Below are 26,630 nucleotides of genomic sequence, written 5' to 3' on the forward strand. Positions count from 1 at the left end.
AGTGTTACTCCCAATCTAGGGGTGATACCCCCAGCTTCATGGGGTCAGGGTGGGACTGGAGAAGGGGATGAGGCTGGGGAGCTCTGAGAGGGGTGTCGGGGTCTGAGGGGTGGGGGAAGGCTTCTTAGAGGAGGGGACTTGAAGAGTGGAGCTTTCCAGGGAGAGCAGGGCAGGAAGGAAGTGTAGGAAGGGGGAACTGCCTGAAGAAAGGCCAGGAGGAGGCTGGACGGTGTACACGCCGACCGGGGAGGAAGGGGCTTTGCCTCCTGAGGGCAGGGGGCGGAGTGGCGAGAGCGGCTGGGCTGACCGCCAACCCTGTTGACCCCTAGCCGACACAGCTGCCCTCAGCCACGCACGCCTCCGAAGCAACAGCACTGGTGCGCGACACTCGACACCGCGGGCCCTGGATGCTGGTCGGGGCCGCCGCCTTGGGGGCTCAAGAGACCCGGCTCCCGAGAAGTCTCGGGTCTCCCCCAGCGGGGGCCGCGTGCCCAAGTCTGCCTCAGTGTCCGCCCTGTCCCTCATCATCACAGCCGGTACCGCGCATGGCCCAGCCTTGTCTTTGCTTGTCTGTCCACGTCTGTTTTGACCCCCGGGTTGGGGCCCTGCCACGGGACGGGGGAAGCAGCTAGCCCCAGGGAGAGCTGGGGGACTGGCATTTCCGGCAGAGGGCACTGCATGTGCAAAGGCCAGGTGGGGGGGCTATGCTGGGGGCATTGGAACAACAGGAAAGCAGCCAGAGTGATCAGCTTGGTGGGGGGGCTGCCCTCCCGGCCCTGGTCCCTGCAAGGGAGTGACCCCCTCCCAACCCTGGTCCTGCAGATGATGGCAGTGGCGGCCCCCTCATGAGCCCTCTGTCCCCACGCTCGCTGTCCTCGAACCCATCGTCCCGAGACTCCTCTCCAAGCCGAGACCCGTCCCCCGTGTGTGGCAGCCTGCGGCCCCCCATTGTCATCCACAGCTCAGGCAAGAAGTACGGCTTCAGCCTGCGGGCCATCCGCGTCTACATGGGCGACAGCGATGTCTACACCGTGCACCACGTTGTCTGGGTAAGTTGGCCTTGGGCTGAGCAGGAAGAGCGGGACCTGGTTTGAGTCTAGCTTCCCCCTGGCAAGATGCTTCACTTTTGGAGCCGCACTTTCTAGTCTCATTGCCTGCAAGGTTTTGGAGCCCAGGGCCGGGAGCTGGTGCCACCTGGATCTTTGCAGTCCCTCTTCCTTATGGGGAGGGGCTTGGGCAAGACGGACAGGGATGGACAGAGGGTTAGAGACCTCAGTTGGGCATGAAGCTCCTGGCCCCTGCCCACAGATGCACAGTGGGAGTGTCGTCCTGCCTCCTCCCAGCCCAGGGCCTGTTCCCTCCCCACCAGTCACTCTCTGAACAGCCCCCAAGGTCAAGGAAACAGCATGGGAGGCAGCAGCTTGCTGGGGTCCCATGGCTGACCCAGCTGGCACGGGGTCTCCAGCTGTGGGGCCCCAGACTGCTGATGCTACCATCCACCCTCACCCCCAGAATGTGGAGGAGGGAAGCCCCGCCCAGGAGGCGGGCCTGCGAGCCGGGGACCTCATCACCCACATCAACGGGGAGTCAGTCCTGGGGCTGGTGCACATGGATGTCGTTGAGCTGCTGCTGAAGGTACAGCCCCCACCACCGCCCACCCTTGGGGCTCCCAGAACCCCTACCCCCTGTCCATCCTCAGGGCCCTCAGATCTGCCCCCGCTGTCTACCCTCTGGTTTGCTCCCCTGACCCCCTGACAGCCCCTGATGCTGAGGTTCTCCCCCTGGAACCACACCTTTCCACACCTGGTCCCAATTCCAGGCCTTGCATGTCCCCTCCACTCTGCCCAGGATGTACCTCCTTCTTAGTCCCCCAGGTGCCCCTACTTTTGGCCCTCCCTCTGGCTCACCCTGCTGAGGCCTGGTGGTAGGGAGGTGGACACAAGCCAGGAGGCAGGGCCTTGCTTGGATAGCTCCTAGGACCGGCGGGTGGGTGGGTGGGTGGGTGGGTAGCTCGTTGCATGGACAGAAAGATGGTGGACATGTACCTTTGGCCCACTGGGCGGTGGGTCATTAGGTGAGAAGTGGGCAGATAGGCTCGGGGGCTCCAATGGATGAGGAGGTAGACGGGTGGGTGGGTGGCTCCCTAGATGGGAGGCATCCAGGTGACCCCTCGCCATCCCTCCTACAGAGCGGCAACAAGATCGCCCTCCGGACCACCGCCCTGGAGAACACCTCCATCAAGGTGGGCCCCGCCCGGAAGAATGTGGCCAAGGGCCGCATGGCACGCCGGAGCAAGCGGAGCCGCCGGCGGGAGACCCAGGACCGGTGAGCGGCGGGTGGGCCCTCCACGGAGTGTTGGTGGAGGACCCCGGGGGCCAGCTCCCCGGGCTGCTGGGGGTGTGGGTTCTGAAGCATCAGGGCTTCCCACCCTCAGGCGGAAGTCGCTCTTCAAGAAGATCTCAAAACAGTCCTCTGTGCTACACACCAGCCGCAGCTTCTCTTCCGGCCTCCACCACTCCCTGTCGTCCAGTGAAAGCCTCCCAGGGTCACCCACCCACAGCCTCTCCCCCAGCCCGACCACGCCTTGCCGCAGCCCAGCTCCCGATGCCCCAGCAGGTACGTGTGCCACCCCGGGGCAACTCAGGTCTGTGGTGCCTGGCCCCATTGAGGGAGCCAGCAGGGTTTTAAACCTCCTTTAAGGAGGGAATGACATGATGTGGGAAATGAGGTGACCAGAAGGGCCTTTCCAGGCAGCCTGGAGGTGGTAGGAGACAGGAGTGAGAGCAGGGAAGAGTGTACCCAGGAGAGAGAGCATCATGAACAGAGGGGGCTGGACAGGAGGATTAAGAAAGCAGGGGAGAGAGGAAGTTGGGAGATGAGTCAAGCCAAGGAGCTGGGCTTACGTTGGTAGGCAGTTGGGAGCCATGGAGGGTGTGTAAGCTGGAGAAGGCATGTTTTAGAGGGGTCTGAGTTTTAGAAAGATCATTCTGGGGCAGGAAAGGATGGTGATTTGGCCCAATGCTGAGCGCCCCCAGTCTGCGAGACAGCCAGACACAGACACCCCCAGCCCCACTGGGTTAGCATCCGGCTGAAGGGAGGAATAGGCTGGGGCAACCCAAAGGGGAAGCAGGGAGGGCCTCCAGGAGGCCTGGGCACCCCAGTTGCTACCCCTCTGGCTCACCCTGACTTCATGGGGTGGAGCGTATCTTTGTCCCATTGAGTGGTGGTAGGTCATTAGATGCGAAGCGGGTGGAGAGGAACTAGGGCTTTGATGGCTGAGTAGGAGTTCACCAGATCTAAGCCAAGGGAACAACTTGCACACGGAACAGGAGGCAAGAAAAGTGGGCATACTGGGTGGCCACAGGGAAGGGCGTGGGCTTTGGCAGGTGTGCTCAGCCCCAGGGCCCCACCTTGAGGCTGGAGACATTGAGGCTGGTGACCCTGACCCTCATCTGTCCTCCACAGACACGGCATCCCCTCCCAGTGCCTCCCCGAGCTCCAGCAGCCCTGCCTCTCCCGCCGCCGCTGGCCACACCCGCCCTAGCTCCCTGCATGGCCTGGCCGCCAAGCTCGGGCCACCCCGCCCCAAGACCGGTCGCCGCAAGTCTACCAGCAGTATCCCGCCCTCCCCACTGGCCTGCCCACCCGTGCCTGTGCCCCCACCCCGCTCACCCTCTCCCCTCCCCGGACACCCGCCTGCACCTGCCCGGTCTCCACGGTTGCGCCGGGGCCAGTCAGCTGACAAGCTGGGTTCAGGTGAACGGCTGGATGGGGAGCTGGGACGCCGCGGCCGTGGGCCAGACTCGGAGCTGGTGGTCATGCGGCGGCTACACCTGTCCGAGCGCCGAGACTCCTTCAAGAAACAGGAGGCTGTGCAAGAGGTGAGCTTTGATGAGCCGCCCGAGGAGGCCACTGGGCCGCTCACCTCCGTACCACAGATTGCCGTGGAGGGCGCAGAGGCTGTGCTGGGAGCCCTTGGACCTGCCGGGAAGGACTGATCCCTCCCACCTGGCCTCTCCCTGGCCTAGAAGTTGGGCTTTTTTTGTGCAATGTTTTTTCCATAAAGTGACTTCTGGATGGAGACTGAGCCACCAGACTATGATACCTGGAAGGCGAGAAGCCATCTCGGTCCTTACTGGAAGGCGGAGACGGCACCTCCCTCTGTTCTGGTACAGATCAGGGGCCATAGGGGCAGGAATGGGGGACAAGGGTGGCATTGTAAATAGCAGCAAATCCCTGCGACTAATTTATTACTTTTTATAAGCGATAGGTAGACTGAGCCGCCACTGTGAAGGTGGCTGCCCGGGTCCTGCCCATTGCACCTGGGACCCCATTTGCAGACGCTGCCCCCTGGGCTGAGAAGGAAGCACTTGGACAAGTCATGTATGTTCGTGTTTTCTAGGTTTTCTGTATTTTTTAGTTGTTTTGTGTTACTTGATCCCATCCTGGCCCAATACCCACTGATTTGAGGGGATACAGGCAAGCTTACCTGTCCGGGCCCAGTTTGGGTATGACTTGGAGAATCTACAAATGATTCCCCTCTCCCAGAAAACAAGCAATCTCGATGATGGACTGGATTCTGAAAGCTACTTCTCACTATCATAGCCTCCATCCCTAGGCCAGTCTTGCTAGAGTTTACTTCTAGTCCTGAAGGCTTCAGCCTGGAGGAGGGGGTGTGGGAACTGGGACTTTGATGGATGAGTAGGAGTTCACCAGATCTAGGCAGAGGGGTCACCCATCCCACAGGGTGACACTGATGCCCTGGGAGGGAGACTCAGGACTCCAAGGGTACTGCCGGGGCAGGAAAAGAATGTCTGCCCTGCACAAGATTTCATGTGCTTAACGCCCACCAGGGTGAGCCCTTGACCATGATGTGTCTGAAACACCCCATGGGGTGTCCCTCAATGTGTCACGGCCTTCCTAGAATGAAGTTCAAGTGAGAAAACCCAACTGGGGGGCAATGGGGCGCAAGTTTGAATTCTTGGCTTCCCTGTGTGGCTCTGGGAAAATGGCTTTCCCGCTCTGTGCCTCAGTTTCCTTGTGTTTACAAAAACTAATCCCAATGACTATTTATTAAGCATCTACTCTATGCCAAACGCTTTTACTTGTGGCTTCTCCCTCAGCCAGCCTTGAGAAGGCTGCAGGTGGTGTCATCATCCCCATTTTACAGACAAGTAACTGAGGCCTGGTGAGGGGTGGAGACTTGTCCCACAATCACCTGGTAAAAATCATGCAGCCAGGCCCTTTGGTGGGCCTTGTCAACAAGGGAGCTTGAATGGAGGAGAGTCTGGTGCCAGATTAACAGCTGACTCCATCTCCAGCTCTCTTCCCTAGGATGCTATGTGACCCACTAGGCATGTCAGACAGAACCTCCATTTCCTATTTGGAGGTGCCTGGCAAGATCACTGTGCCCCACATGGTGAGGGCACTTTCCAGGCACTGCAGCCCACTCTGCATCCCTCCCAGAGACCCCCACCCAGCACTGGCTGGTGTTGGAGCTAGACCAAGGCTGTGCATGACTTGCTCCCTCTTTCCATCCTGGAGCTGACCGTGAATAAAAGCCCACATTTACAAAGAGGAGGTCCAATGTCTGGATTTGTGAGGGGCAAAGAAAGGGGTAAGGGAAGAGTGCGGTGGGGACAGGGTGAAAACTGGCTTCATTTGAAGGGGTTTTGAAGGCTGCATAGGAGTTCACCAATGAGATTATCTCCCTGATGCCTTCTCAGGCCCCTGGCCTGCTGCTGCCCTCTCTCTCCCTGAGTACCCATCATAGGCTCTGCCCTTAAAATCTTCATCCAGACACCGATCTGGGGCCCTGAGCTGTGTTAATAAAATAAATAAACCATCTTTGTGTCCTTTCTATACAGGTTTTTGTTTGGACTGTGCCCCATACCACCCCACCCCCGCCCCAATCCCCCAACCCAGCCCAGCTTGGGTGCTTTGGGTTACTTCTTGAGTTCTTGGTAGCACCAGAAACCTTTGACCACGCCCCCCGTTTCCGAGTATCTTCGGCTATTTCCGGAAACAATCGTCCGCGTCTGGGCCCTTGGGCGTGCTCTAGCGCTCGCAGGGCTGCATGCAGTCTGTACAGCTGTTTCCGGACGCTCTAGGCTGCCATGGAAACGCTTTCAACCGCAACCTATTCCGCTTTCCCGAAAAGCTCAGCTTTCCGTGGCGAGCTCCTTTCCCACCCCAACGTCTCTCCTCTTCCCCTGAGCTCAGGGCCGCCTCACTCGCCCTTTGGAGTCATCCATTCTTGGCAATTTCGGGAAGTTAGTGGTCAGCCTCTGGGTCCAAGCATACTCGGTTCTTTCCAAAACTCTCCGCAGTCCGGAGGCTCAGCCTCTGTTCCATCAGTCCAGCTGGAAGGCACTCGGCGATTTCCGGAATCGCTCGGGCATCTCAAAGCCCAGCCGAGCTTAGGGAAAGGCTTAGCTGACCCGATTGCACTCGGCTGTCTCCGGCAATGATCGGCGATCTCGGGGCATCTTCTACCCGCCAGTCCCGCGGGAGTATGTTCGGTTCTTTCCGGAAATACTCGGACGTCTCGAGGCTCCGCCTCCACCTAGCTTCACCCGCCCGGCCCGAAGGCGCTCGGCCATTTCCGCCGGGGGCGGGCCCAGCTGTTCGGAACCGCGGTGGCGGAGGCGGGGATCCCGCGGCTGCGGCGACGGCGGCCGCGGTGGAGCCACGGGTCGGGCTCGGCTCGGTGCGACGGCGGCCTCGGCGGCGGTGACGGCCGCGACCAGGTAAGTCCAGGCCGGCCGGCGTGGCAGGCCGGGCTGGGGTGCGCTCAAATGCGGGGCTCCTAAGTGGAGTGTGGGGCCGAGGTGGAAGTCAGAGCGCGAGCGCCGAGCTGCATCGCGCCCCGCGGGAACTGGGGGCCTCAGGGAACGGGAGGGAGGCCTCGGGCTGGACCTAGCAGCAGTGCTGCCTGCCCGGGACCGTGGGACAGGAACAGGGTGCCCCCAGGCCGAGATAAGGGGCTGGGGCTGCGGCCCCGAATGGAAGGAGGCCCTGCCTGGAATGGGGCGTCGAGCAGTAATGAGGGGCACCCAGGCATTGTGTGGGACGTAGTGGGATGCAGGAGGGTCGGGGGTCGACTCCACTTCCGTTCCCCGGGCTAGGCTGCCGGGTCCACGCAGGCCCGAGTGCGCGTCTGAGCACGCGTGAGCGGGCGCGAGCCCTGCGTGCAGCCGGCGAGCCCCTGGCCAGGCCTGGCCCCTCCACCCCGCCTTTTGGATTCGGGGAGCGCCGGTTCCCCGGGCGCACACACCGGGGCGTGTGCAAACCTGTGCATGCTGGAGCGCGGAGGCGGGCAGGCAAGCGGATCCGGGTGGTTTCCTGGATGTCCCCTAACTGGGCCTCAGTTTCCCCACCTGTAGAATGGGAGTACGGGAGGCCAGGAAGCGGGTAAGTTTGGGTGCCCCGGAATGTGGAGCCTCTGCTCCCTGCTCCGACACCTTCTGGGGCTCTCGTGGTGGGGGGGGGGATAAAGCCCACCCTCTAACTGGTACTCGAGGACCGGCGTGGTGGCTTGGTGGCTTTCATAGATCCACCCTGAACTCTTGGCAAGCAACTTCCCGCTGTCAAGCCTTTGCACGCTCTATCCCCTTAGCCAGTGCTGTCTCCTGTTCTCTGTGAAGACCCGCCCTCTAGAAAAGCACGCCCTCCCCCACCACCCAGTCTCAGGAGAACTGAACCTGCAGGGCTGACACTGGGAAGGCTGTCTGTGGTGGGCTGTTTCCCCAAGACTTGGGGCTCCCATGACTTGAGCATTGCCCTGCATCCAGCAGCCTCCCCGCTTGGCAGCTGTGATGCCCATCTCGCATTCACGCTGTCCTGGCTCCATGTCTGCCTTGCATTGGGGGGCCAAGGTCCCCTTGGTCTCCCATGACCCCCCCTCGTGTTTTGAGATCCTGTTCTAGGCCCCTCATTTAGCCAAGCCGGAACACTGTCCCCCCACTTCATTTCTCCCCTGCAGAGACCTTGGACTCACTTCTTAGTCCTTTGCCTGTGCTGGGCCTCTGCCTGGACCTGCTTTCCTACCTCTTTGCTTCCTTACTGCCTCCTTTTGTGCTCAGCTGGCCCGGCCCCTCCTCCGGGCTCCCACAGTACCCTGAGCATTCCCCATCACACTCCACCCACTCTGGGTATAACTATCTACCCATGTGGCTGCAACCTCCTGCAATCCATTCTGGGCCTTGAGGTTGGGTGGATCTCGGTTTATGAGTCCTGGCTTCCTGGCCCACTGAGTGGTCCAACAAAGACCTCCCTGCTCTGAGCCTCAGTTTCTCCATCTCAAATGGAGGGGCAATGAAGAGCTTATTTAGTGAGCATGCGTTATGCCTGGGGCAGGTTCTTGGAAGCTCTGCTCCCAGTGACCCCAAGGGAGGGCTGTTGTTACACCCACTTTACAGCTGGGGAAACAAGCCTAGAGAGGGGCTAGGACTGGCCCAAGGTTACCTAGTGAGTCAGGGGATTCTGACCCCATATTTGGGCCCGTCTCTGGGGTGGGGGTGGGAGGAGCCCAACCTGGCTGATGCCACCCTGCCCATCTCCCCCTAGGTCGGCGTCCTGGCCAAGCATGGTGACAGCCTGTGCCCTCGGCCCCCTCGTCTGGCGCAGCCGGAAGAGCCGCCAGCCTCGGGCGCCGATGGCCCCCCATGTGAGGGAGTGAGCAGCCTGGCCCTGCCCTACGGAGTGAGGGGGGACGCAGCAGCTGAGTGAGCTGAGACCACGCTGCCGACCCCCTCCCACCAGTTGACGAATGGTGGACCGAGCAATGAGTGACCCATGTCAGGGTCATGGAATAATGGTGGGAAGCAAGGCATGAGTGAACCCCGTGGTCACCTGTAACTTCTCAGTAGAAATAGTGGTCTCGGTGCCCCAAGCCGACTCAGCGACCCTCCCGGCCCTCACCCCAGCTGATGGGGCCACTGGGGCCCCGAGCAGCAGCTTGACCGTCCAGACCCCACCCTGCCCAGCCATGGCTGGTGCTGAGGGCTTCCAGTACCGCGCGCTGTACCCATTCCGCCGGGAGCGGCCAGAAGACCTGGAGCTGCTGCCAGGCGACGTGTTGGTGGTGAGCCGGGCAGCCCTGCAGGTGCTGGGCGTGGCCGAGGGCAACGAGCGCTGCCCACAGAGCGTGGGCTGGATGCCTGGCCTCAATGAGCGCACGCGGCAACGAGGTGACTTCCCCGGCACCTACGTCGAGTTCCTGGGTCCTGTAGCCCTGGCCCGGCCTGGCCCTCGTCCACGTGGCCCCCGCCCACTGCCCGCCAGGCCCCGGGATGGGCCCCCTGAGCCAGGTGAGCGGCAGGCAGGGACCCTGGCAGGGACGGGGTCCCCTCAGATCCTCAGTTTCCTCTTTTTTCTAGTGAGGCAATGGCACGTCTTCCAGGGGAGGAGGAATAAGCACATTTGGTCAGTCGATAAGTGTTGACCGTGCTGCTGTCAAGGGCTGGGCTCAAATCATGGCACTGGGAACACAGTGGCGGACATAGGCCTGGCCCCTGCCCTTGTGGGGCTCCTGGTTCAAAAAGTGACAAGAATGTGATTAGGTAATGAAAAATGCTGTGAGGAAGGAGCCTCACATGGAGGGGAGAGCTGGGGGTGAAGGGCTCCAGGCAGCAAGCGCAGCAAAGGCGGAGGCTGCGAGGTAGGACTGTAATGGCAGGTTTGGGGAACAGCTAGTGGAGTGGAGTGGGAAGGGAAGGGCAATGGGGGCTGTGCCTCAGAGATTCTGTGGGACTGATTTTGAGGACAGTGGGGAGTGTGCAGTAGGATTCAGAGTGTGCAGTAGGATTCAGAGGTTCAATTTAGCTTCATCCCTCAGTTTGCAGATAGGGTCCCTTGAGAAACCCCCTTTGTTACCTAACCAGGTAACCAAAATGAAGGGAGCCTCAAAGCCCAAAGAGGATGGGATGATCCCTCGAGGCCATGCAGCACACTGGGGTATGAGGACCCCACATCCCTCCCCAAAGACCCTTGGCCATCCACACTTCCAAGGGATGTGCTAGGAGTGGAGAATTGAGGGCACTGAGGATATGTGGAAATTGCTGTATGTTGGGCAGAGCGCATGGGTTCCAGCCAGGGAAACTGAGGCTCAGCTTGTGGGAAGGAAGCTAAGTGCCGAGTGCCTGGTAGTCTGCTCCAACCTTCACAGCAACCCAGGGGGGCCCCGTGTACAGATAGGGAGACCGAGGTGCAAAGGGGTCAAACCACTCACTCGGGGTCCATCACCCAGTGAAGGCCAAGGGCCTGGGAAGCGCCATGGCCCTGACCTTTGGCCTACCTGGTTTTGCGCTACAGGGACACTGGTGCCCCAAGAGGGTCACGCCAGAGCCCCACAGCATGGGGCCAGATGGGAAGCACTGAGGCGAGGGTTTGCAGCATCTGGTGCCTCCAGGGCCTACGTCCCGCCTCAGCCTGGAGGAGCAGGAGGCGGCCCCATCCGGGCTCCCAGCCAAAATCTGCCTCTCCCCCTGGTAACAGCCGCCTCCCTCCTCTGCCTGGCCCCGATCCAGCCTCTACACACATGCCCACTCTGGGTGGCTGCCCAGCCCCGCCCTCCAAATCCTCCAGGGCTGTGTGACAGCGGCTGGGGCCAGCCCTGCCCCGGCCTCAGTTTCCTCATCTGGCAACTAGAAGGCTTGGTCCTTTGCACATTCAGGCCCTGCCCCTCTGGGGTCCTAGGACCACCCAGCAACATGCTGTGGCCGCCTGTGTTTCCTCCATTCAACCCCACATCGGGAGCCGAGAGCAGAACGTCCGTGTCACCTGGGCCCCCAGAGGGAGGTTGCTCCCTCTCTCAGCCTCAGTTCCCGATCCATAAAATGGGGGTGACACATGTTCTGATGAGTTTTCCCTCCTCGTTTTGCAAACTCGTCACAGGCAGATTTCAGAACTGCCCCCCCCCCCATCACCCACCTCCTCTCCCCTTGTTCTCTCTTTTTTTTCCTTCAGCGTTTTTGACTTAACTGGGCCTTTCTCCAGCTTGAGGCACCACCTGGCCTATCACTCAGGGAGGCCCCGCAGGCCTGGGCTTGCCCCTGCTGTATGCCAGGGCGTCCCTGCCGACGGCCGGAGCCTGCACACAAAGGGCCCGGTGGAGCGAGAAACGCAGGGCCAGGAAGGCCCCTGGCACCCGCTGGGAGGGGTTTCGGCATTTTTAAAACGGGGGGTAATACTTTTTTTAAAACAAGATGACTTAGAGAATGGAGGAAGGTCCTTGGAATGAGGTGTTCTAACCCGCAGAGGGATTTTGTCTTTTTATTCTTTTCAACCACTTTGTTGTTCGCACTAAGGAGGGAGAGGACACCGTGAGCCAGTTTCTTACTTGAGGAGACTGAGGCACAGAGAGGGTGGGTCCTGTGCCCCAGGTTGCACAGCAAGCAATGGCAGCACCCTAAACCTGCTCTCCTGAACTCCCACAAGCTCGGTGGCTTCAAGCAGCCGTGTACTTGCCCGCTGCTCTGGAGGCCCGAAGTCCAAAATCAAGGTGTCGGCAGGGCTGGGCTCCCTCTGGAGGTTCTTGGATGGATGGTTCTTTTGCTTCTTCCAGCTTCTAGTACCTCCAGATGTTCCTCGGCTTGCGGCCGCATCACCCCAATCTCTGCCTCTGTCCTCACATGACCTTCTCTTCTTAAAAAGACACCAGTCATTGGATTGAGAGCCCTAAATCTCAGATCCTGTCTCAGACTTCTTACTTTAATTCTATCTGCATAGTAAGGTCACAGTCACAGATATCAGGGATTAAGATGTGGACATATTTTGAGGGACATTAATCAGCCCACTATACCTGGTCTCCGAAGTTGTGGAAATGGATATTTTGACCCAGAAAATTGTTTACCACCAACTCGGCCCTCCCAGCCCCTCCAGCCAGGTTTTGGCTTCCCTAGGATGGTGGTACAGATGCCAGGCACTTGCCTAGACCGGACCCTACCTGGAGCCGCCCAAGCTGAGGTCCAACAGGCAAAGAAAGGGGCTGGGGTCCTTCCAGGGAACCCCACCAACATGCTCTACCCTTCTGCCAGGCCTCACACTCCCCGACCTGCCAGAGCAGTTCTCCCCACCTGATGTGGCTCCCCCCATCCTGGTGAAGCTGGTGGAGGCCATTGAGCGGACAGGTGAGCCTCAGCCTGCCTACAACCCCATTACCTCTGGTGATGGGCAACTCATCCCCTCATGGGGCTGCCAGACTCACTCTGCATGGAAAGAAGCCGAGCTTGGATGCCCTGGGCCTCCGTGTTGAGTTGGGGCAGTAGCGACTGCCAGGATGTGGATGGGAATATGGTCACCAGACCCGCCATTGCATGTACTGTGCCCTCTGGCACCATCTCTCTCCTTTACCCCTCCCTGCCCCAATTATCTCTGGGAGGTTGAGTAGCCATCCCAGGCCCCACGAGGGCTCCAGGAAGCATTTGAGGGCAGGGCTTACCACCTGGGTTAGAGCTGAACCACCCCTTCGCCTTTCTCCCCAGGGCTAGACAGCGAATCCCTCTACAGGCCTGAGCTGCCCGCCCTGCGTACAGGTGAGGGGAAGCTTCGATGGGCAGGGGTGGGGGGGGACAGCTGGCCTGGACATCACGACCGACATGTCCCCCTGCACCGCAGACTGGTCCCTGAGCGACGTGGAGCAGTGGGACATCGCAGCCCTGACAGACGGCGTCAAGGGCTTCCTGCTGGCACTGCCCGCGCCCCTCGTGACTCCCGAGGCCGCAGCCGAGGCGCGCCGGGCCCTGCGGGGTAAGCCTCGCGGGAAGCCCGCGTGGGGAGGGGGCCGGGGCGGACGGGCGCCGGCCCCGGCTCACCCTGCCCTGGCCGTCTGTCCGCAGAGGCCGCGGGGCCGGTGGGGCCGGCGCTGGAGCCCCCGACGCTGCCGCTGCACCGCGCGCTCACGCTGCGCTTCCTGCTCCAGCACCTGGGCCGGGTGGCCCGGCGCGCCCCCGCCCCGGGCCCCGCCGTGCGAGCCCTGGGCGCCACCTTCGGGCCGCTGCTGCTGCGCGCGCCGCCTCCCTCGCCGCCGCCAGGGGGCGCGCCTGACGGGTGAGCGGTGGGAGGGGGCGGGGCTGAGCCGGAGCTGAAAGGGGTGGGGCTTTAAATGGAGGAAGGGCCTTGGCGCCGGGCGGGAGTCCAGACCCGCTTAAAGGAGTATGAACGGGGCCCTGGGGGTGAGAGGCCAGAGCTGTTGTGATAGCAGGACTGAAAGGCTAGCAAGGCTGGGACCTGGCCTCCAGGAAGACCCCAGCAGGCCTGAGACGGAGGGATGAGACCTAGACCAGAGGGAAGGCCCGTGGGTGGTACGCGTACCTTCACTTCCTTCCTCCCCCTCCACACACACCCCCCCAGGTGCTGGACTCTGCGTTCGCTGTCTGAACATTTACTGAGTGCGTGCTGCGTGTACATAAACAGGAGTAGGCCTCCTACACCTGCCTGTCATCTGTCCTTCTTCCCTACACGTGCTCTCCCGTACACCTGCCCCAGGTGTGCAAACAGTGCAGGACCGGGCGCGCGTCAGGCCCTACCCACTGCACTCCCCTTCCCCCCAGGACTGAGTCCAGCCCTGACTTCCCGGTGCTGCTGGTGGAGAAGTTGCTTCTGGAACATCTGGAGGAGCAGGAGGTCGCACCCCCAGGTGACCCCCCTCCCCATATTCTCTCTTATCGTCGGGAGCCTTGAATGCCGACTTGGGGCCCTGCCGGTATCCACAGGCTCTGTTGCAGTAGGAGCCAGCCACAGTATGCAGTCGGTACTCAATATGCATTTGTTTTCCTGTCTCCCAGCGCTGCCGCCTAAACCCCCCAAGGCAAAGCCTGCCTCTGCAGGCCTGGCTAATGGGGGGAGCCCGCCCTCCCTGCAGGACGCTGAGTGGTACTGGGGTGACATCTCCAGGTAGGGTTGTGGGATGGGGCCACGTGGCGGGCAGGGCCGGAAGGGTAGGGTCTCGGGGTGGGCACCCCAATCCTGAGTGTCTCCACAGAGAGGAGGTGAATGAGAAGCTCCGGGACACGCCTGATGGCACCTTTCTGGTCCGAGATGCGTCTAGCAAGATCCAGGGGGAGTACACACTGACCCTCAGGTGGGGGCCTGTCCCTTCAGGGCGTGACTGGGTGTGAAAACTGGGAGGGAGGCCACACTAGGTCAGAAGGACCGGGGGTGGCATGGGGAGTGGGACATGTGCATTGTCAGCCAGGACAGCTGGGGGTCCCCCTGGCTGCTGACGCCCCCCACCCGCCCCCCAGGAAAGGCGGGAACAACAAGCTGATTAAGGTCTTCCACCGCGACGGGCACTATGGCTTCTCAGAGCCACTCACCTTCTGCTCCGTTGTGGACCTCATCACCCACTACCGCCATGAGTCGCTGGCGCAGTACAATGCCAAGCTGGACACCCGGCTCCTCTACCCCGTGTCCAAGTACCAGCAGGTCTGTGGCCCGGGGGGCGGCAGCCAGGGAGGGCGGCACCAGCCTTGGGCCTAAGTGTCCCGGGCAGCTTCTCTGATCACACCGGGTGTCCCCAGGACCAGATCGTCAAGGAGGACAGTGTGGAGGCGGTGGGTGCCCAGCTCAAAGTCTACCACCAGCAGTACCAGGATAAGAGCCGCGAATATGACCAGCTCTATGAGGAGTACACCCGCACCTCCCAGGTACCACAGGCACGGGGGCAGGGGGGGGGGGGCGGGCAGTGGCGAGGCCTTGGGGACAGACGTCTGCTTCCAGGTCACAGAGCAGCCACATAGCGCCTGGGCTGCCCTAAAAACAGAAATCAGTGTTTTTTTTTTTTAAAAAAAGAAAGAACTGATGAGAAAGCACCAGCCAGCCCCCTGGGAGCAGCTGAGTCGGGACCTAGGAGGTGTCTCCTTGAGCCTCGGCGGCTCCCTGGGCCTCACTTTCCCCATGTGGAACTGTAAACTGGGGCCATGGTCTATTTCCCCCTGCCCTTGAACCTGGATGTTACTTGAAGTGCTAGCTAATACCCTGACGAGAGCTGATAGAGACAAAGACGACATCACGGGAAAGGGCAGCGTCTTTTAAAACAGGGAAGGGGGAGGACGGCTTTATCACACGAGGACTCTGTTAATAAATTACTTTCGTAAGTCGGGATGTAGCTTATTCAGACCAAACATCCCATCTCGGGCAGAGAATATCTCCATTCCCCCTGTTATCCCCAAGAAATTTCTTTCTTGTCTCCATTTTACCTGATGGATCAACGGAGGCTCTGAGTGGACAAGATGCCTGTCTGGGATTGGTTATGAACATCAGAATCTTGGAAGTGATGTAGGGTCCCCGAGTCTCGGTTTCCCCATTAATAGTTCTGACTTTGTAGGAGGCTATTGGCAGGTTCTACAAGATGATGTATAGAAAGTACTCCGCGAAGCATCTACCCTGAGAGGGAGCCCCACGAACTGTATGTCGGAACTAGATTTGTCTTTAATTCCCAGCAGTGCTAACAGATCCAAGTGTTGGTAAGGTACCCAAAAGAGGATCTAAAGGAAGACTGGGTTTGGGGAATGGGGTTCTGAAGGCTGAATAGGAGTTTGTTCAGTACAGTAGGAGCTAGAGAAATGATGCACCTGATAGAGGGAACAGCTTGAGCAAAGTCTCCATATCAGAGTTGGGATCTGCCTTCACCCCTCATGAGGGACTTGTAAGGAGTCTTGGCAGAAACTAAGATTCACCCCCCTTCCCGCAGGAACTGCAGATGAAGCGCACAGCAATTGAGGCCTTCAATGAGACCATTAAGATCTTTGAAGAGCAGGGCCAGACGCAAGAGAAGTGTAGCAAGGAATATCTGGAGCGCTTCCGACGCGAGGGCAATGAGAAAGAGATGCAGAGGTGAGTCAGCTCCTCTGCCCTGCCCTGCCCCACCCTGCCCCACCCTGATCTGATGCAGTGCAAGCGGGGAAAGAAAGGAAACATGGGGCATCCTGAGTTCGGGGAGGCGGGGGGGAGGGGGTCATTTGAAATGGGCTTTGATGGATGAATAAGAGTTCCCTAAAAAGAAATCAGAGAAATCACCATGTGCAAAGGCTTAGAGGCTGGGAGCCCTCTGAGGCCTCAGAGCCGCTCCTCCCACAGGATCCTGCTGAACTCCGAGCGGCTCAAGTCTCGCATCGCCGAGATCCACGAGAGCCGCACAAAGCTGGAGCACGAGCTGCGGGCACAGGCCTCAGACAACCGAGAGATCGACAAGCGCATGAATAGCCTCAAGCCAGACCTCATGCAGCTGCGCAAGATCCGAGACCAGTACCTCGTGTGAGTGCCTGGCCCCGGGCTCACCTGCGGGCTCCTCGGTTCAGGGCCATCTGGTGAGGTGATCTCTGCCGGTGTCACACTCGTGTTTTCTCCAAGTGGCCCCTTGCCCCTGAGGCCCCTCACCTGTCCCCGAGCCCCCTCCCTCTCATACAGGCCCCTTCTGGCCCCCTCGGCAGGGCTCCCTATGGGTTGGCCCCTGCCTCCTAGTTGTCCGTGAAATGGGAGCACTGCTCCCACGGGGCTGGGTCATCGGGAGCCTCCACCAGGATCCACTCCGTGAATGCCAGCTGTATGACCCCACGCATGCTAGGGCCGCAGCAGCCCCAGCCTGGGCTCAAATGCCGCCTCTGCCCGCTGAGCCACTGCCTTAGACGCTTACATGGCCCTGCCGTGCACCAGGCACGGTGCTGGGTGCCCTGTGCACATGAGCTCACTCTGTCTTCTCAAAGTTCTTTGTAAAGTTGCCCCTTAACCGCTGAGGGAAACTGAGGTACAGGACAAAGAGCTGCCCTGTGTGAAGGCACACTGCCGTGCAGCCCTCAGTCCTAAACCTCTGGTAGTGATAAAGACCTTGCTGGAATGGCGCATTCTGGGGGTTCAATAAGAGTTAACAGACACATAATAATAAGTAGGGGGTTCCCTGGAAGGCCCTCAGGTTCAAGCTTTCCTTGACCAAGCCAAGGCTGACCCCTTGTGGCAACTGGCGGCATTGCACCGAGAACCGGCCCTCGGACGTGTGTCTCTCCGCCCCCCCCCCCCGCCGCTTGGTTCCGGCCCGGCCGCACTGGCCCACCCTGGGCTTCCCGGCCATGCTACAGCCTCTGTTCCCCTACCAGCAGTGGAACGAGCCTACCTTTCCTCTTCCTCCAGGTGGCTTACCCAGAAGGGCGCCCGGCAGAAGAAAATCAACGAGTGGTTGGGGATCAAAAATGAGACTGAGGAGTAAGTGAACACCTACCTGATGGGGGCCAGGGACGGCATCCCAGAGGAGGGACCGTTTTCAGTGGGTTTTGCAGAATGAGTAGGAGTTCACCAGCGAGGGAGAGTCGTCCAGGCCGCAGGGGAGCCTCAGAGGCTTGAGGGTGAATGACTGGGTGCCCTCCCTGCTTCCCGCACAGCCAGTATGCGCTGATGGAGGATGAGGATGACCTCCCCCACCATGAGGAGCGCACGTGGTACGTGGGCAAGATCAACCGGACCCAGGCTGAGGAAATGCTGAGCGGCAAGCGGGATGGTACCTTCCTCATCCGTGAGAGCAGCCAGCGGGGCTGCTATGCCTGCTCCGTGGTGTGAGTGCCTGGTGGGGGCGCCGAGAGCGAGCGTAGGGCTGGGGGATCTGCACACTCCTGACTGCTCTCATGGAGCACCTACCGTGTGCTAGACTCTGGGAAGAACGGCCGGGAAGGAGCCCCCCACCCCCCACCCCCCATGGCTGCCACCGGCAGGAGGGCTTGTTGGGGGGCAAGGGAGGAAGCTAGGGCAGCGTTCAGGCAGGAGGTGCCGGCATCTGGACCAGCTTGGGGTCCGGGAAGTGGGGCGATGCGTATCCCGAGCGGAGGTCACCTGAGGGGGGTTAAGAGCAGGAGCATGGAGAACCCACGCGGGAGCCGCCCCCCCCCCCGACCGTCGGCTCCTCTGCCTGCGCCTGCAGGGTGGACGGCGACACCAAGCACTGCGTCATCTACCGCACGGCCACGGGCTTCGGCTTCGCGGAGCCCTACAACCTGTACGGGTCGCTGAAGGAGCTGGTGCTGCACTACCAGCACGCCTCGCTGGTGCAGCACAACGATGCGCTCGCCGTCACGCTCGCCCACCCGGTGCGCGCCCCCGGGCCCGGGCCCCCACCCGCTGCCCGCTGACGGCCGCGCGCCCGCCCCCGCGCCCAGCCGAGGCGCCCCTGCGCGGCCTGGAGGGCTCGGTCTTTGGGGTTTTCTGTTTGTCTGTCTGTCTCTCTCTCCATTTCTCTCTGAGATTCTCTCCGTCTCTCCCTACCACTCTGTCTCCTTCCCTCCCCGTCCGTCTGTCCTCTCTGTCCTTCCATGTCTCCGGGTTGGGGATCCTGCCTCCCCGGCCCCATACGCCCCTCCCCCGTGGGCACCGCCCTCGGGCCACCCCGAACGCTGTGTCCTGCCCACCAGAGCCGCCGCCCCCCCCCAGGGTCCCCGAAGACCCACTTGGCTGCACCTGCCATGTTTACAGAAGCCCCTGGGCTGTGCGGCCCCAGCCTGGGTGCCCCGATTTTTAAGCCATAGACCTGGGGTCACGGCAGGAAGGAACTTTACTTGGCCACTTCTAAGAACCACCTCGGCCGGGACATTCTGGGCCGGGCGGGACCCGCCCCACAGACCCCAACTTCCCCTCCAAACCCTGAAGTGAAACCACCACTTGGTTGTCCCCACAAAGGGGCCGCTGCCAAGAAATAGCCCTCCAAAAAGAAAAGAAAAATAAAACGGGCGAGCCGGCCCCACCCGGCGGCAGTGCTCCCAGAAAGGGGGGCTGCCCGCAGTGCCAGTCACACCCCACTGCCCTCGGCACTTCCACTCGAAGGAGGGTCAAGGCTTCTCCCCGATCATGTTAGGTTCTGATTGTATTTTTTCTTGACTGTAAAGCCCTTTTTTCTCTCCTCTTTTGGGACGAGAGCCCTGGTTTTCTACACTACCCGCGGATCCCCCCTCCTGCCTGCCCAGCTAGGCTGGCGGGCAGCTTTTGTATGGTACGTTGATATTGGTATGGATATAAAACCTGGAACATGTGGATGCTTCTGTTGTTGATGGCGGGGCTTCTCCAAGGCCACGGGTGTGCTGGGGACGCCGGCATTCCCAGGGTCACACAGATCTGGCCCCTGGGTTTATAATTCCAGGGAGCCAAGGAAGGCCGACAACCCTCCCCCCTCACCCCACCACCACCCAGTTTAGCTGCTTGTGACTGGAGAAGGTGAGAGACTTGCCCAAGGTGCCAGGGCAGAGAGGCTCAGACCCGGAGATCAGCCCTACAGCATGGCCTGCTCAAGGCACCCCAGACTCCACGCCAGCTTCTCACCAGTGCCCAGGCTGCCCCCCCAACCCCGGCCCCTCGGGCTTGAGTCCCAGCACTCAGCCACCAGCCAGGCTCTCAGGAAAGTCACCGCCCCTCTGATGTGCAGGTGGGGGTCAACGGCACGACCCCTCCCCTGCCACCCAGAAAGGGCCCCTATGTCCTTAATTGACCCTACTTGGTAAGAGGAAGACTAAGCCTTGGCCCTCTCCTCTTCCCATACAGCACCTGTCAGGGCCCAGCATGCCCACAGCAGCCAGGGGTAAATGAACAAAGCTGCCCTCTGATCCATTTCTCCTCCACTGGGCTCAGAGGGCCGGAGCTGCTTCCCCTGGCTTCAGAGCCCGCGGGCCTTTCCAGGTGCTGCCCCTGCTGTGTGCCCAGGTCAGGAGGTGCCCCATGAGTAACCCCAGGCCAGATGCTGCCTCCCCTACAGGCTTCACCCGCTGCTGCAACGGGGGACACAGGATAAAGGTCACTTTCTAGATCCCATGACCCCAGCCCGCTGAGCCTGGCCGCCTCAGGTGTCTGCTCTCAACCACCAGCCCTGTCTCCTTGGGAAAGTCACCCCTCACCTCTGATCCTCAGATTCCTCTTACCAAGCAGGGTCAATAGTTGCTTCCCCCACCCCCAAGGGCCAGACAAACGAGTGAGGTTACCTTTGTGAATTCATCCAATAGGTGCTTAGCAACCACTGGAAAAATTGTAGCAATTTATTATGGCTTCTGTCCTGCCCAGCAAGCTCGGCCAACGCTGCAGAGTTGTGCTGCTTAGTCTTAGAGAGGCATCACAAAGGAAATGGGCTTTGCAAAGAGTTCAAAGGGACAGGACGGCAGGGTCATCCAGCGTGGGGACTTCAGGGAAACCCCAGCCCGGGGCCTTGCTGCTATGGATAGCAGGCGGGGACTTCCCCCACGAGGGAAGAAGACACAGGAGCTGGGGAGCTGGGGATTTGGCTGTAATCTGGGCCAGGTGTGGGTGTTTCCTCCCGTGGGATCAGGTCCTGTGTCACGCCTGGTATTTGAGGCCCTGCAAAGTCTGAACATCTGGGTTATTCCCTCACTGCCCCAGCCTCCACGCCTTTAGGCGGGCTATTCTCTGCCTGGTTACTGTCCCGGGTCAACACTTTTCCAGCGGTGCCCCCCACCCCCACCCCAGCCTGGGGCAACTCTCCCCCCCACGCCACCCCTCACCCCTGCCCCCGGCTCTGAGCCCTCCCTGTGGCTTTATTCCCCAAACTTCACTCTTGTCCCCATTTGACAGAAGGGGAAGCTGAGGGTCCATCGCCTGGGGTGCCCAGTACGATCCGGAGGCAAACCCGGGTCCAGGTGACTCCAGCAGGTTTGGGTCCCACGTCACCATACCCCCCCCCCCAGCCTACCCCCTGTACACAGTATAGGCTTCAGGTAATGACTGCCCCAACCCGGGGCTTCTCTCCTCCCGTGGGAGTTCCCCGCGGGCCTGGTTGCCCACTCCCACCCCACCCCCACCACCTCCAGCTCTGGATGCTGGAAAGAAGGAACGCCCGCTTGCTTTATGCCCCCCCACCCCCGCCCCAGACAGGGCTGAGAGGACCAAGAAGCGCCAAGACCAGCGCTGGCTTCTGCTTTCTGGCTCAGCTGTGGCGCCGCCTGAGGCAGCCCCGCGCGACCACGCTTGGTGGGACTGCAGCGTCGGGGCTGGGGAGCCTGAGGCGAGGAGGGGGCGCCAGGGGCAGGTGGCGGGAGGGGGCCCACTCTCCGGCGGGGGATCAGCCGCCGTGAGACGGCAGGGTAGCGAGGCGAGGTGCCCAGACTAGGAATGGGGGGGCGCCCCGGCTCACCCCGGCCGCCCCCAGAGCGGTCCGCGGGGCGGCCGCGGGGAGACCCTCCCGTCTCTCTCTGCGTCCCCGTGTCTCCGTGTCTCTGAAGCCGCCACCTAATCTCGGCTCGCGGCGCTCTGGCCCCAGCCTCACATGACCGGGCGGCCCTGCCGGCCCGGAGGGGTCGGGGTGGAGAGCGCGGGGCGCGGGGGGGAGGGCGGCGCCACGGCCTCGTGACTGCGGGCCCGGCACCTGGCGGGAGTGAGGATGGGGGCCAGGTTGGAAGGGGACCCAGACAGGCCAGCCGACCCCGAGAGACGCCCGCCCCAGCCCCCAGGGGCGTGGGCCCCCGGGAGGCGGGTCCGGCCTGGGGGGCTGGGCCACCGCCGGGTTAAAGGCGGCTCCTTGTCGGGCCGCTGCTCCCTCCTCCGCACCCTCGCCCCGCTGTGATGGCCTCGTCGCCACTCCTGCCGTTCCTGCTGTTCCTGCTACTGCTGCTGCTGCTGCTGCTGCTAGCGCCGGAGGACCCCACGGCGGCGCGGGCGTCCCCGCTGGAAACACTCCCCGAGGGGGCGGCCGCCTGCAAGGTAGGGACGGCAACGCGGCGGGGAGGGAGGGGGCGCCAGCGGGCCCGGGCGCCCGGGCAGCGGGGTGCTGCGGGAGGGGCGGCTCCTCCCCTCTCCCCAGATTTTGCCGGGAAAGAGCGGGGTTCGGGGCCCCGGGTCGGCACCGAAGACCCCCCCCCCGGCGCTGTGGCCCCAATCCGAGTCGTTTCACTTCCCCATCTCGCGTCTGACACTCTAAGCTGTCCCCCACCCCGTCTCCGCCCGCCCCACCCGAGGGTGCGTTGAGCTCCTACAGGGTACTTCTGGGGCGGGAATGGAGTTTTCTTTCGAAGTGCAGGGAAGCCCAGAGAAGTGGGCCCGTGGCACCGACCCTCCAGGTGCTGCTTCCTGGGTGCCTTTCGGCCAGGGAAGAGCTCGCGTGTTTCTGGTGCGGGGCAACTACATGCCCCGGAGGCTGAGCCACTTGCTTTTGCCTGCACCGGCACTGGCTGCCTGCCGCCCAGCAACTGAAACCGGAAGTCAGCACATATTAGGCGCCGCCTCAGCAGTAGGGCTTGGGAGGGGGGTTCACCTGGGCCCCTTGAGAGGAAGAATAAATAAGGGGTCAGCCCAAGTGTAGGGCCTTGCTCAGCTCAGGGCCAAGGCTATGGGGATGAAGTGGCCACAAATGAGCATGCATTAGTCTCCTGTGGTATGCACCTCCGAGAAGGCAGGATGGAGAGCAGTGACCAGAAATGTGCATGTGTGTTGAGTCCTTACTGCATACATTTCCCCTGGGCGAGGGGTTTCACCTCAACTGAAGGAAAGCAAGAGCTGTTCATAAATTAAGTGCCTACTGTTTGCAAGTCTTTGTTACATCCGTTTTGCAGAAAAACTGAGACTGAGGGGCGCCGCCTGGGTGGCCCAGTCGTTAAGCGTCTGCCTTCGGCTCCCGTCATGGTCCCAGGGCCCTGCTGGGGAGGGCGGGGGAAGCCTGCTTCTTCCTCTCCCACTCCCCCTGCTTGTGTTCCCTCTCTCGCTGTGTCTCTCTCTGTCAAATAAATAAATAAAATCTTTAAAAAAACAAAACAAAACTGAGATTGAGGAAGATTTAGGGATGCAATAAAGCCTGAGAGTCAGGCTCACACCCCTTCCTCCCGCACAGGCTGGGGGCCTGTGCCTGCAGATGCCCCCCAGGAAGTCACAAGCGCCACCTGTCAACGTGAGCCTCTACTACGAGGCGCTGTGCCCCGGCTGCCGGGTCTTCCTAGTCCGAGAACTCTTCCCGACCTGGCTGATGGTCCTGGAGATCCTCAATGTCACACTGGTGCCCTATGGAAATGCCCAGGTATGCTGGCCCTGGGAAACCGAGGCACTAGGCCAGGGAAGGGGGCACCTGGTGCCAGCACTCACCTAGCTGCCTTGCAGGAACAAAATGTCAGCGGCAGGTGGGAGTTCACATGCCAGCACGGTGAGCAGGAATGCAAGCTGAACAAGGTGGAGGTGAGCAGCCCCCAGGGTACCTGAGTGGTGGGAGCACAGAGGTGGAGGGGGGAGATTGCCCATCGTAAGGAAGGCAAAAGCCAGGCTCAGAAGGGATGGCAGGCAGCTCCATCCTCTGCCTGCATGCCTCTTGAATCACATCTTCATTCACCGCTTCATTAGTGAACACCCGTGATCACTCGCAGAGCGGTCTAGGGCTGCTCTGGGCTCGCTTCATGCCCTTGCCTGTCCACCCCCTATCCCACAGGCCTGCCTGTGGGACCAGCTAGAGAAGAACTTGGCCATCCTGACCATTGTCTGCATAGAGGAAATGGATGACATGGAGAAAAATCTGAAACCAGTGAGCAACACCCCTCACTTGGCCCTGGGTTGGGAGACCCTGGACTTCCCTGTCCCCAGACAGACCCAGGTTCAGGTCCTGGCCTGACCACCACTCTCTGTGTAGCCCCAGGAAAATGGCCTTCCCTCTGGATGCCTCAAATCTCTGAAGCAGGGGAACAGAGCTCTTTGGGGGAGCATGGGTAGATCAAGGAGGGCTTCCTGGAGGAGGTGCCTCTGAGCTGGTCTTGGATGAACAGAAATGTCCAGGGACACAGATGATGATCCTCCTCTGGGGTATGGGGATGACAGGACAGACCCGCCTACTTCTCTGGAGGATTATGAAAAAAACACCTCCCAATGGAGTGACTCATTGACACCAATAGTTTATTCATTCATCAAACATCTGGACCACCCAAAAGGCTCACCCTGGGACACCCCGAGCCCTGCAGAGTCATAGTGCGGCCAGAGGAGGACAGAGGAGGAAGGAGCACTCGGCAGATTCTGGGGAAGGAAGGGGAAGGGTGTTCCTGGTAGAGGGAACAGCACATACGGAAGCTCTGAGGAAAATGAGATACCGTAAGGGGTCCAGGGCTGCAGGTCTGGTCTTCTGAGACACAGAAGCAGCCTGAGCCCCTGCCCTGAGGGCCTCCACTCAGGTAGGTGTTGAGCACGCGCTGTTTATGCTGTGGACCCAAATGTCTCCTGTTACCAGGAAGGTACAAGCTTGGCCCTGCGGGGGGCTGGAGGAGAGACCGTTGGGGAGATAACCCAGAGGAAGCTGAGGCAATGCTCCCGCTCAAGCAGCAACCCTTGTCCACCCTCAGTGCCTGCAGATCTATGCCCCAGAGGTGTCCCCGGACACCATCATGGAGTGCGCAATGGGGGACCGTGGCATGCAGCTCTTGCACGTCAATGCCCAGCTTACAGATGCCCTGCAGCCGCCCCACGAGTATGTGCCCTGGGTCGTCGTCAATGGGGTAAGAACTCTTCTAGCCCTCGGTATGGCCACCGCGCCAGCACCAGGATGACAGATATGCCCTCTGGTCTGGGAGGCAGGGGCCAGACTTGGGGCCATTTGCAGCCCCTTCTGGGCTGGACACAGGCAAGTGGGACTGGATGACTTCCTGTCTTGCTTCGTGCAGAAACCCCTGAAAGATCCGAGTCAGCTCCTAAGCCTCGTCTGCCACCTGTACCAGGCAAGCTGGAAGGGGACCGGAGGGGTCTGCTAGGGGCGGGGGTGGGCAGCAGCTCCTTTCGGGACCCCCAGCTCATGGCCGTCTCCTCCAGGGTGAGAAGCCAGACATTTGCCAACCCATGGCCAGCTCCCAGAGGGAAGTCTGCTTCAAGTGACAGCTGGTGCCCAGGAAGGAGCTGCTGGAGGAAGAGCAAAAGGGCACCTGTCCCTGTCTTTCCTGATCCCTGACTCTCAGCAGCTGCTTCCCATCATCCAGATAACTTATACACATTCCATGAAAGCCCAGACTCAGAATCCTGCCCCCAGATCAAGCATCTCGCCCCACTGAGAATGGTGCTACATTGAAACGAGTTTAATAAACACTTCTGGATTTTGTGATCCCTTTGATAAGTTAACAAGTCCCCCTGGACCGACACGCTGCTGGGACCCCCCTGAGAAGTCCCCTTTCTAGGCGAGGCAGAACCAGACAGACACTCTTTGCCCCACGGGGAGCAGACCCAGGCCAGAGGGGAGGCACCAGGGCTGGAGGAGCCCAGAGAGGGAGTGAAGGCTCTGCTTAGGGAATAGGAGCATTGGGGCTGGGGTTTTGAAGGGTGACTAGGAGTTCATGAGGCAGAAGACGTATTCAGTAATTCAACAGACAGCCCTTAACTACTCCCTTTTGCAGACGCCACACTGGGTGATAGGAGTTGGGCAGATATGGGCCAGAGGGAGGCATACCTCATGAATACATGGGAAATACCCACTGAAACTGAGTAAAACTCCCCAAAGTGGCACAAGCCACCACTTTATTTTTTTTTAAGATTTTTAATTTAATTTAATTTTTTTCAAAGATTTTATTTATTTATTTGACAGAGAGAGACACAGCCAGAGAGGGAACACGAGCAGGGGGAGTGGGAGAGGGAGAAGCAGGCTTCCCGCTGAGCAGGGAGCCCAATGCGGGGCTCGATCCCAGACTCTGGGATCATGACCTGAGCCGAAGGCAGACGCCCAACGACTGAGCCATCCAGGCACCCCTATTTTATTTTAGACTTTATTTGAGAGTGAAAGAGAATGCGTGCAAGCAGGGGGGAGGGGCAGAGGAAGACGCAGTCTCCCCACTGAGCAGGGAGCCCAATGTGGGGCTCCATCCCAGGACCCTGGAATCATGACCTGAGCTGAAGGCAGACTGCTTAACTGAATGAGCCACCCAGGCGCCCCTTTATTCTTATTTTTAAGTAATCTCCACACTCAATGTGGGGCTCGAACTCACAGCCTGGAGATCAAGAGTCGCATGCTCCACCGACTAACCCAGCCAGGTGCCCCCTAAGCCATCACTTTAAATACCACCCTTAGCTAAAGACAAAAGAAAGAGGGGGTGTTCCCAGCTTTATTGAGGTATAATTGAGAAATTTGTATATATTCAAGGTCTACAATGTGATGATTGGGTATGTGTATATATCCTGAAACATTTACCACCATCGAGTTAACACCTCTATCACTTCACGTAGTTACCTTTTTGTGTGTGTGATGAGAACACTTCAGAGCTCCTGGATTAGCAACTTTCAAGTATACAATATGGTACCGTTACCTAGAGTCACCACGTTGTACGTTTGAGCCTCAGAAAGTACTCATCTTATAATAAAAGTCTGTACCCTTTGACCAACCCATTTCCCCCATTCGCCCGGCCCCTGGCAGCCAATGTTCTTGTTTCTATGGGTTTGTCTTTTTAGATTCCACACGGAAGTGAGATCACGCAGTATTTGTCTTTCTCTGCCTGGCTTATTCCACTTAGCATAATGCCCTCCAGGTTTCTCTGTGTTGTCATAATTAGCCGGATTTCCTCCCTTTTCTTAATGGCTGGATAATATTTGAGTTGACCCTTTTGTTCAAAGTAATCTCAGAGGAAGACCTTCCTTGGCAGGTCTCACTGGATTTGCCCTGATTATTTACACAAGGGCAGCAGGCATTCAGTTTGCTTTGCTGGGAGTTTCCA

At 60.1% G+C, this 26,630-nt stretch overlaps 3 protein-coding genes across 20 annotated transcripts in view; all 3 read left to right on the forward strand.

Annotated features, from left to right (window-relative positions):
• MAST3 (microtubule associated serine/threonine kinase 3) overlaps nucleotides 1–5,852 on the forward strand; it is a 38,715-nt gene extending 32,863 nt beyond the window's left edge. For 15 of the 18 annotated variants that reach the window (XM_035728780.1, XM_035728781.1, XM_035728786.1 and 12 more), the window contains 6 exons: nucleotides 330–536; nucleotides 823–1,049; nucleotides 1,513–1,635; nucleotides 2,189–2,325; nucleotides 2,435–2,616; nucleotides 3,466–5,852. In XM_035728780.1, coding sequence (XP_035584673.1) covers nucleotides 330–536; nucleotides 823–1,049; nucleotides 1,513–1,635; nucleotides 2,189–2,325; nucleotides 2,435–2,616; nucleotides 3,466–3,998 — 1,409 coding nt within the window. In that variant the 3' untranslated portion in view covers nucleotides 3,999–5,852. The remainder of the gene's footprint in view (nucleotides 1–329; nucleotides 537–822; nucleotides 1,050–1,512; nucleotides 1,636–2,188; nucleotides 2,326–2,434; nucleotides 2,617–3,465) is intronic. The other 3 variants (XM_035728778.1, XM_035728784.1, XM_035728777.1) reach the window with 2 other exon arrangements.
• Nucleotides 5,853–6,614: 762 nt separating this feature from the next.
• PIK3R2 (phosphoinositide-3-kinase regulatory subunit 2) lies at nucleotides 6,615–19,011 on the forward strand. The gene is made up of 16 exons (XM_027584821.2): nucleotides 6,615–6,749; nucleotides 8,569–9,311; nucleotides 12,039–12,131; nucleotides 12,486–12,536; nucleotides 12,619–12,750; nucleotides 12,840–13,050; nucleotides 13,554–13,639; nucleotides 13,788–13,896; nucleotides 13,985–14,083; nucleotides 14,247–14,427; nucleotides 14,523–14,648; nucleotides 15,695–15,837; nucleotides 16,081–16,257; nucleotides 17,128–17,199; nucleotides 17,376–17,546; nucleotides 17,909–19,011. The coding sequence occupies exons 2-16, from the start codon at nucleotides 8,990–8,992 to the stop codon at nucleotides 18,114–18,116; spliced, it is 2,181 nt and encodes a 726-aa protein (XP_027440622.1). The 5' UTR covers nucleotides 6,615–6,749; nucleotides 8,569–8,989; the 3' UTR covers nucleotides 18,117–19,011.
• A 2,030-nt stretch (nucleotides 19,012–21,041) lies between these two features.
• Nucleotides 21,042–25,033, forward strand: IFI30 (IFI30 lysosomal thiol reductase). Its single transcript, XM_027584822.2, has 7 exons — nucleotides 21,042–21,678; nucleotides 22,802–22,984; nucleotides 23,065–23,139; nucleotides 23,387–23,479; nucleotides 24,285–24,437; nucleotides 24,603–24,656; nucleotides 24,748–25,033. The coding sequence occupies exons 1-7, from the start codon at nucleotides 21,541–21,543 to the stop codon at nucleotides 24,808–24,810; spliced, it is 759 nt and encodes a 252-aa protein (XP_027440623.1). The 5' UTR covers nucleotides 21,042–21,540; the 3' UTR covers nucleotides 24,811–25,033.
• Nucleotides 25,034–26,630: the final 1,597 nt, after the last annotated feature.

The sequence above is a fragment of the Zalophus californianus genome, chromosome 1 (assembly GCF_009762305.2).
Source record: "Zalophus californianus isolate mZalCal1 chromosome 1, mZalCal1.pri.v2, whole genome shotgun sequence".
Lineage (NCBI taxonomy): Eukaryota > Metazoa > Chordata > Mammalia > Carnivora > Otariidae > Zalophus > Zalophus californianus.